We start from the raw sequence: 10,225 nt of genomic DNA, 5'->3' as shown, positions 1-10,225 counted from the left end.
GCTGCAGGGTTTCACAGCAGATCTAATATAATAAAGAAATAAAAGCACAATTAAAGGGTAAATGTTGTAAAGCTCAGGGAGACACGGAGGAGGATCCTCTCCAGGACGCACAGACGTGTACAGAATCAACAACATAGTAAAAACTGATATGATGAGATCTTACAAAGATCCAGGAGAAGCGTGTATCGCTGACATAAAGACCCTGCACACTTTTCCTCCAGCGTCATCATGAGGTTCACATTCAGGGTTGGGGTGAAATGTTTCCCCTCAGGATGAATTATAATAACTTCAGCGTTTAGAGCTAATCAGCTAATGTTGGCATATTAAGATGATGACTTTTTATTATAATATATATTATTATTATTTTATTATTATTATTATTATTTATTATTTATTATTATATTATTATTATTATATTATTTATTTATATATTGTATACATATTATTCCCCCAATATTGAAAAAATAATTCAAAGATATTAAACAAAAAATTGTTCTCCCTCATTTAAATCAACATAACAAGATGCCCTAGGTAGATTAATATCATGATTAACAATATGATTTCAATATAAAAGAAAAGAGTACGGGAGGTATTTTAATATTATATAATATAATATTCCTTCATTTTTTATTATCATTATATTATTATAATTATTATTATTATTATTATTATTATATTATTATTACTAAGGGCGACCGGGGACGTCCCATCACTGTGAGATCTTGATATCAAAAACATTTATCACCAAACGATTTAATCAATAATTGAAAAAATAAAATATTACTGAATTATTAATTATGAAATACAAGTTGTTGAAGATCTGGTGAGTAATATTCAGTGGTGGAAAAAAAGCATGAAAGTTATTATTCTCTTTGGTAAAAATATCAGAGTGTTAATTAAAACACATATACTGTATATTTATATTTAATATAATATTATTACAGAGCAGGAAATCTAAACCTTAGTGCCTCAGATTTTATCATCTGGTCGTGATACATGATCGTGACATTAAAAAATTAAACATTGATATTATGATATTATCGTGTGGCAGATGTGAATCTTTTTTGTTCATCAATTCTTCCGTTTGCCTTTTATTATTTAATTTTATTATTATTTGAGAGTTAATTGCCAATAAATAGACAAAACACACGATAAACAAAAATTAAAGATTAATTCATTGATGGCATTAATACAAATAAGAAATCTCTCTATTTATAGGGTGTATGGCTTATCAACCCTCTGAACACACAATAACAGCTGCAGGAGCACCACAGAGACGATCCACCGGGGACTGACACTCTCTGAGATAAACGTCTAAGTCTCTGCACGTTCGCTGGAACCAGAGATGTGAAGTAACTGAGTGCATGTACTCTGTTCAAAACCTCTTCTGTCTCACTACATATACAACACAGGACTGATAACACCATGACAGGAGAGAGAGGAAACGTTACCTTCAGGAACATTACACATGTCTCTGTCTCACTACATATACAACACAGGACTGATTGACACCATGCAACAGGAGAGAGGAAACGTTACCTTCAGGACATTACACACTTCTCTGTCTCACTACATATACACACAGGACAGATGACACCATGACAGGAGAGAGAGGAAACGTTACCTTCAGGAACATTACACATGTCTCTGTCTCACTACATATACAACACAGGACTGATGACACCATGACAGGAGAAGAGGAAACGTTACCTTCAGGGAACATTACACATTTCTCTGTCTCACTACATATACAACACAGGACTGATGACACCATGACAGGAAGAGAGGAAACGTTACCTTCAGGAACATTACACATGTCTCTGTCTCACTACATATACAACACAGGACTGATGACACCATGACAGGAGAGAAGGAAACGTTACCTTCAGGAACATTACACATGTCTCTGTCTCACTACATATACAACACAGGACTGATGACACCATGACAGGAGAGAGGAAACGTTACCTTCAGGAACATTACACATGTCTCTGTCTCACTACATATACAACACAGGACTGATGACACCATGACAGGAGAGAGGAAACGTTACCTTCAGGGACATTACACATGTCTCTGTCTCACTACATATACAACACAGGACTGATGACACCATGACAGGAGAGAGAGGAAACGTTACCTTCAGGGACATTACACATGTCTCTGTCTCACTACATATACAACACAGGACTGATGACACCATGACAGGAGAGAGAGGAAACGTTACCTTCAGGGACATTACACATGTCTCTGTATCACTACATATACAACACAGGACTGATGACACCATGACAGGTGAGAGGAAACGTTACCTTCAGGGACATTACACATGTCTCTGTCTCACTACATATACAACACAGGACTGATGACACCATGACAGGAGAGAGAGGAAACGTTACCTTCAGGAACATTACACATTTCTCTGTCTCACTACATATACAACACAGGACTGATGACACCATGACAGGTGAGAGAGGAAACGTTACCTTCAGGAACATTACACATGTCTCTGTCTCACTACATATACAACACAGGACTGATGACACCATGACAGGAGAGAGAGGAAACGTTACCTTCAGGAACATTACACATGTCTCTGTCTCACTACATATACAACACAGGACTGATGACACCATGACAGGTGAGAGAGGAAATGTTACCTTCAGGAACATTACACATGTCTCTGTCTCACTACATATACAACACAGGACTAATGACACCATGACAGGAGAGAGAGGAAACGTTACCTTCAGGGACATTACACATGTCTCTGTCTCACTACATATACAACACAGGACTAATGACACCATGACAGGTGAGAGAGGAAACGTTACCTTCAGGGACATTACACATGTCTCTGTCTCACTACATATACAACACAGGACTGATGACACCATGACAGGAGAGAGAGGAAACGTTACCTTCAGGAACATTACACATGTCTCTGTCTCATTACATATACAACACAGGACTGATGACACCGTGACAGGAGAGAGAGGAAACGTTACCTTCAGGAACATTACACATTTCTGAGCAATCTGATGGAATAGAAATTAATTTACGAGTGTTGATTTAGTTATCAGTTTATATTACACTTTCATAGTACAAGATGTTATTTAATGAATGTGCCACAAACCAGCCGGTGTTCTTATTGAGATGTAAAGTTACCTATATGAAGACAAAAGATGTCACTGTGGGTTAAATAAAGTACACATGTACAGCAGGCTGGTATTCATGTTCCCACAAACCCTGGAGCCCTGGGAGACGACAAAAAGACTCAGAAACAGAGCTGGCTGTTGGGCTTGAAAGCATTTACAGTGTCAGCTTATTATCTTTTAATTTCTGCAGTGATTGTTGCAGCACAAAGACACACGGCTCTGTAATCAGCAGTTTGTTTTGCTCCAGCAGAGACAGCTCTGTTCCTGCTTTAAGTAGATAATTGGAGAGCTGAGGGAGACAACAACAAAGACCGCAGTAGGAGGAGGAGGAGGAGGGGAGTTCACAAAGGCAGTCTGCAACTTATTCTGACTTGTACGCTACAAGAACATTGGGTTCTCTTTGCATTGACCTAAACACAAACTGCCTCTCTCATCCAAACTGAAGAAAGTCCTGAAATATCCACAAACATCGTCAAAGATTCAAAATGAAGTGTGTTTGTATTGTAACTTGAATGAATCAGATACGTTAACAGAAGTAAGTTAAAATAACACAACATAGACGTTTGGTCTCACACGAGACACGGAGAGCCGTCCCGTGTTCGTCCCCGTCCTCCTATTTTAATTATACTGAATTCTTTTTAGTAGGTTCAAAGTGCAAACAGTGGATGAGAAGAGAAGCTCTTGTTGAGACTTTACCAGAAAACGTTTGTTCACATGTGTAAGATGATGAGATCGAGTTAGAATCGACCTGCAGTTTGAGGGGGATGTCTGCATGTCTGCATGTCTCCTGTTTTGCAGTCTGAGCTTCTCCAAAAGATCGGCTACAAACTAGTGAGCATGTCGGGGTCCGAGGAGACGAAGAACTCCCTGGTTCTAGTTTGAGAAGTTGTCATCTTCTGCAGCGTGGAGCACTCGGAGCGGAGACACAGGCAGCAGGTCGTTGCTCTCAGGCTGCACCTGGACGTGCAAAGAGAAGCGGACGAGTTGTAAAACTACACGGATCTTTCTCTCCGTGTGCATGAGGCCCTCAGAGAAGCAAACGGATGCTTTTCATTCACATGAACAGACGAAGGAAGATAACTCTAGATTCAGCTGTTAGTGTGTTTCACAGCTGTTACGTAATGATGGAGTGGATTTACCTCAGTAAAACATGCATCCTCTGATCTACAGACGTCTCTTTCACAATGTCTACGGGGGAAAGTCTTTTTTAGACCGATGGCAACATGTGACTGACCTGAAGGTTGTGATGCCACGTTCTGAACATCAGGTGCCTGTGAGAGGTTCAAAGGTCTCTGCAGGAGTCACTCAGACACCGTGTTCTCCTTCAGGAGGCTATTGTGCCTGAACCGGAGCTTCACCACCGCGCTGCCAGAAAACATTTGTGAGGAAGATGTTCAGGTGTCTCCTCCGAACCTGCTGCAGGTTAGAGATTCACTGCTCCTGTGTTCAAAGTCTGAAACTGTTCCTTCAACACAAACAATGACGAGCGTCTCCAGAGGCGGTGGACGTTTGGAGGCCGCGCTGCGCTGCAGTCACGTGACCTTCTGAGATCTTTCCAGCAGGTTTCAAACTGACAAACGGGTCGAATGGAGAGAAGGAGACGACCCGGCAGTCCTCAACACTTCTCTGGTGTACAAGAAGAACACAGGTTCATCTTGTGTGTGCAGTTCAAAGTCAGGAGGCACTGATGCATTTAGATTCATGCTGAGTTATACTTACAGTATCTATCTATCTATTCATATATTCTATCTCAAGCAAGATACGTACAATAAAGCATCTTATCTTTATACCAAAACACAAGACAAGAGTATTCATACATGTCTAGTGCAAACTGCATCTTTAGAGTTTTATTATTATTATTATTATTATTGAGTTTAGCAGGACAACACCATGAGATTAAAGTCACACAGGATCCACTAACCAGCCACACACACACACACACACACACGAGTTTCTTCATCCTGAGTTGAACCCCAGACTCCCAAAGGTGCCACGTCGGCTGCAGGAGCTGAAACCTGTTTTTTTTTTCTTCCTGAATCTCTGGGTTGGTTCTGCTATGCTGTTGCCATAGCTACGTGTAGTCCTCAGATGACAGGGCGAAGTCTTCGTGGGGAAACCTCGCCGAGCGTCGAACTCACAGCGCTCCTCTTCCTCTGAGGGAGTCTCGCTGTCACACGATGCTTTTGTGTTCTGCACGTTTCACGTTATTTATTAAAAATGTATTATTTATCTTCTTCTACATCTTAAACATCAGAATGTATTTTCTCACTGTAATTACAACGTTTAATTATTGTGTTTAAACTTCTTCGTCTCTTCTGCGTCTCCTTGTTGTTCTCCTTTGTTTGTGTGTTTGACTAAAAATAAAGGTTTTAAAAAAGATGCTTGGTCTTCCAACAGACTGTAGTTTGGAGAAGCACCTGAGCACCTTTCTCTCATCTTTGCTCAGTTCAACTCTTTGAGCTCAAACATTAAGAATCGTTCACAGAAATGTTTGTTTTCATGTAAACTCTTAAACTGACAACAATGTACAATGTAATGTTTCCTCTGAAATGTAGAAGTATAAAGTAACAACATGGATTTACTAAAGTAAAAGTTCCTCAAAATGTGCTGAAGTGCAGTAAAAGTAGTGAGTTGACGGAGAGAAGAAGTCTCTAGAACATAACTAGAAACACAAAATAAAAAGACACGACGCACACGTAGGAAACTTATACAGATTAATAATCCATTTCATAATTCATTATTTAAGTTATTAGTTTTTAAATGGAAGAACATGATCAGCTTGAACATTTTGTATCGTTGAGACAAAACAAAACATTTGAAAATGTTTTTTCTGGACCAAACTGATGAAATGCTTCATGAGAGAACGTTTGGATGAATCTACAATAAGAAATCCTTATTTGTACTTCATGTGCACACACTGACGCACTATTCACATCTGAAGTCTGAGCAGAAACTCTCATTCAGCAACTTCCTGACTCAAGACCACACACACACACACACACACACACACCGCAATGCAGAGCCATAAATTTGACGAGCGATCTCCACATGTTCCCTTCGTGTGCAGGAGAACAGAAATCATTGCTGCGGCCTTTTTATCTTTTCACATCTTCAAACATTAACCTTCTGCGGGCTCTCTGAACTCGGTGACCTTTGACCTGTCTGTGCGCCACACCTGTGAGAATCTGGACGATGAAACGAGGTCAAAGGTTCACTGTTTGTGTTTAGACCTGCAAATGAAGAACAGTCACCCAAATAATAGACTTTTAAATCTTTTAATATTCAAAAAATACTTCAATTTTGGCTTCTTGGTACATAAACCACCTGGATCTGCTCCTCCGTTAATACAGTGTCGCTCTCTACTGTTTGTTAGGAAATGAAAAGTGCAAAGTGGTGGACACTGGTCCTCAGGCCACCAGCAGAGGACAGGCTACTTCAACAGTCAGCTGACATCCAGAAGTGACCCGAGCCACGTGCCAAATCAAACGTGTTTCCACAGCAGAAATGAAAAAGTCCTCAGTGAGCTTCTCCTTCAGAGTCTGTGTTGAAGCAGCAGATGAACGGGCCCGCCCGCTCCTCCTCCTACATATGAAAAGTCTTTTCAACTTTCTTTTCTTAACTTGTCTTTTTTGGTTATTATGTATTGTATATCCTGCGGCCAGCCTGCTGTATGCAGAAGCGTTCAGCACAGCTTCACAGCTTTAATCCAAACTGAGGATATAAAATAAAAAGAAATCACTGCAAAGTAAACCTGTGAAGGACTACAGCTCATCAGACTGGAACACTGTCCCCCGACCAGCAGACGTTACCGCTTCTTCTTCTGCTTCAGGGATTTCCTCCTCTTCATGATCATTTCATACAGTTTGTCCATGCCCTCGTGCAGCCCCTCGCCTATTATAGCACATGCAGGCTGGATGTGATAGGTGGTGGAGGGGGTGAGCTCGTGCAGAGCCAGCTGCTTCTCTATATCCGCCACCGGGAGAGATTTGGGCAGGTCCTGCTTGTTGGCGATGACCAGCAGCGGGGTGCCCTGGTTCTCCGCGAACTTGGTGACTTTGTGCAGCTCAGTCTTGGCCTCCTCCAGCCTGTCAACGTCCACAGAGTCCACCACGTAAATGATCCCGTCGGTGCAGCGGCTGTAGGACTTCCACAGGGGCCTCAGCTTCTCCTGGCCTCCCACGTCCCAGAAATGACAACTGATGCCCTTCGCGGTGCCGTTACTCAGCTTGATCTTCTCCGTGTTGAACCCGATCGTAGGCACCGTGTTGACAAACTCGTTAAATTTGAGTCTGTAGAGGACTGTGGTCTTCCCCGCAGAGTCCAGCCCCAGCATGACGATGTGCAGAGACTGGAAGGCAGAGATGTTGGAGAAGCTGTTGCCCATTCTGGCGTTTTTCTTTCTGCAGCTGCTGCAGGTTGTTTTTTGTTTATTTTTTATAAATCCACCTCTGGTTCTGGAGATAAAGCAGCTCCGGTGCTCGTTAATCCCGAACAGAGGCTGATTCTGGCTCCGCTGTGGCGCTCAGCAGCAGCAGGGGACGCGGTGCGCCTCGGCAGGACGCAGCGCGCCGTTCATTAGTATTCTCCTCACGCACTCGCATCCATTTGGCCACAGAGAAGCTCCCACAGTTAACAGGCTCCTCCAGGACAGTGTGGTGATAACACCCTAGGTGTATCCTCTGATGCAGCCCTGCAGGATCACACGCTCCCTCTGGAAGTAGCGCACAAAGAGATGCTCCTTTCGGGCTTCTGGCTGCGCCCTGCTCCTGTGGTCTCACCGGGAAAACAGCGTCCTCCGCTCGGTGTGTCGGGGCGCTCCTCTCCTCACGGCCGCTGCAGCTGCTCTGTTGTGAGGCTGACAAAACAAGACCGCAAAACAAGAGGCGGCCCCGCTACGCTCCACCCCGCCGGGACATGTGCCAATGAGGCGGTGCGCGTCCTCACGAGCTGCCGTGTGATCCGGTTCCTGCAGAAAACCGAACACTAGCAGAACAGAAACTTCACGTGCACCGTGCGGCTCATAATAACATGTTGAATGAATTAAAGTGCGACAGAAAGAGTTCAAGCTTCGAGCTCATTCAAGTGTTTCCGTCACAGCAGAATACAAAGAGAGTGAAGTGTGAACATGTATGAACACACAGAGTTCCACCCTCAATGTTGTTATCTTCTGCTAGTGGGGACGCTCTGGGGTCCGTGCTGTGCACGTGCGCCATCTTCTGGTGCGCATGAGCAGGAACATGAAGGACAAAGGAAGCTCTGAGGAAACCAGAGATAATCAATTCAAAGAAAACAATGTCGAAGTTGACATTTAAAATATATACTGAGGGGCATTTTGAAAACAACCTTTAAAAGAAAAAGAGAATAATATGAATAAACAGCCCTTAAAAATATTTTAATAATATTATAATAAATGTAATATTAAAATATATATTTTAAATAATTAAAATGTTTAATGCAACCAAGAACAAAGTGAATCAAGAATGTTGGTGTTTGAAAATGAAACATATATAAATGTATAACATCTTATTAACAAACAAACAAAGACAGACGAGGGAAAGAAAACATACAATTTAAAAATCCAGATTAAATACAATAAATAAAATAAATCATAAACCAGAACTGTAATATGTATCCAGTTAAAACTGTATATTAGTAAATATTGATCATAATAATGTACAAAGAGTTATGTTAATAAAAACACAGCATAATACAACACAACATAGTTATTAATCTGCGGCTGCAGGATTCTCTCCTCTGAACTCGGCTGCAGGACATTGGCTGAAAACGAGATCTGACAGACGTCATGACGTGTTGTTGTAAATGTCTTCATGCACATGAACAGCACGAGATGTTGCTATAAACACAGCTTTAGCACCACCTAGTGAACACCACGAGATCCGGCTGCAGGGTTTCACAGCAGATCTAATATAATAAAGAAATAAAAAGCACAATTAAAGGGTAAATGTTGTAAAGCTCAGGGAGACACGGAGGAGGATCCTCTCCAGGACGCACAGACGTGTACAGAATCAACAACATAGTAAAAACATGATATGATGAGATCTTACAAAGATCCAGGAGAAGCTGTATCGCTGACATAAAGACCCTGCACACTTTTCCTCCAGCGTCATCATGAGGTTCACATTCAGGGTTTGGGGTGAAATGTTTCCCCTCAGGATGAATTATAATAACTTCAGCGTTTAGAGCTAATCAGCTAATGTTGGCATATTAAGATGATGACTTTTTATTATATATATATATTATTATTATTATTATTATTATTATTATTATTATTATTATTATTATTATTATTATTATTATTATTATTATATTTATATATTTTTTATTATCATTATTTATTTTTTCCCCTTCATTTTATTATTGATATTATTATTATTATGATTATTTCTTAAATTATATTTTAAACTATTATTATTATTAATTTTGTTCTCCCTTCATTTTATTATTATTATCAACATTTTTATTATCATTTATTTGTTCCCCTTTATTGTATTATTAATTATTCATTTTATTATTATCAATATTATTTTTCATTATTATAATTATTAGAAATAGTATCTTTATGTTATTTTAATATTATTATATATATATATTTATTTTCCTTCATTTTATTATTATCATTATTATTATTATTATTATTATTATTATTATTATTATTATTATTATTATTATTATTATTATTATTATTATTATTATTACTAAGGGCGACCTGGGACGTCCCATCACTGTGAGATCTTGATATCAAAAACATTTATCACCAAACGATTTAATCAATTAATTGAAAAAATAAAATATTACTGAATTATTAATTATGAAATACAAGTTGTTGAAGATCTGGTGAGTAATATTCAGTGGTGGAAAAAAAGCATGAAAGTTATTATTTCTCTTTGGTAAAAATATCAGAGTGTTAATTAAAACACATATACTGTATATTTATATTTATATATAATATTATTACAGATGCAGGAAATCTAAACCTTAGTGCCTCAGATTTTATCATCTGGTCGTGATACATGATCGTGACATTAAAAAATTAAACATTGATATTA

At 39.7% G+C, this 10,225-nt stretch overlaps 1 protein-coding gene across 1 annotated transcript; it reads right to left on the bottom strand.

Annotated features, from left to right (window-relative positions):
* Positions 1-6,417: 6,417 nt before the first annotated feature.
* LOC115004744 (ADP-ribosylation factor-like protein 4C) lies at positions 6,418-8,257 on the bottom strand. The gene has a single exon (XM_029426414.1). It carries the CDS (start codon positions 7,540-7,542, stop codon positions 6,964-6,966), a length of 579 nt encoding a protein of 192 aa, XP_029282274.1. The 5' UTR covers positions 7,543-8,257; the 3' UTR covers positions 6,418-6,963.
* Positions 8,258-10,225: the final 1,968 nt, after the last annotated feature.

The sequence above is a fragment of the Cottoperca gobio genome, unplaced genomic scaffold (assembly GCF_900634415.1).
Source record: "Cottoperca gobio unplaced genomic scaffold, fCotGob3.1 fCotGob3_174arrow_ctg1, whole genome shotgun sequence".
Taxonomy (NCBI): domain Eukaryota; kingdom Metazoa; phylum Chordata; class Actinopteri; order Perciformes; family Bovichtidae; genus Cottoperca; species Cottoperca gobio.
The sequence above is the reverse complement of the archived record's forward strand: the minus strand, read 5'-3'. Positions and strand labels throughout refer to the sequence as shown.

Excerpts from the sequence above, each read along its gene's own strand:
- LOC115004744 (XM_029426414.1), bottom strand. The coding sequence starts at position 7,542 with ATGGGCAACAGCTTCTCCAACATCTCTGCCTTCCAGTCTCTGCACATC.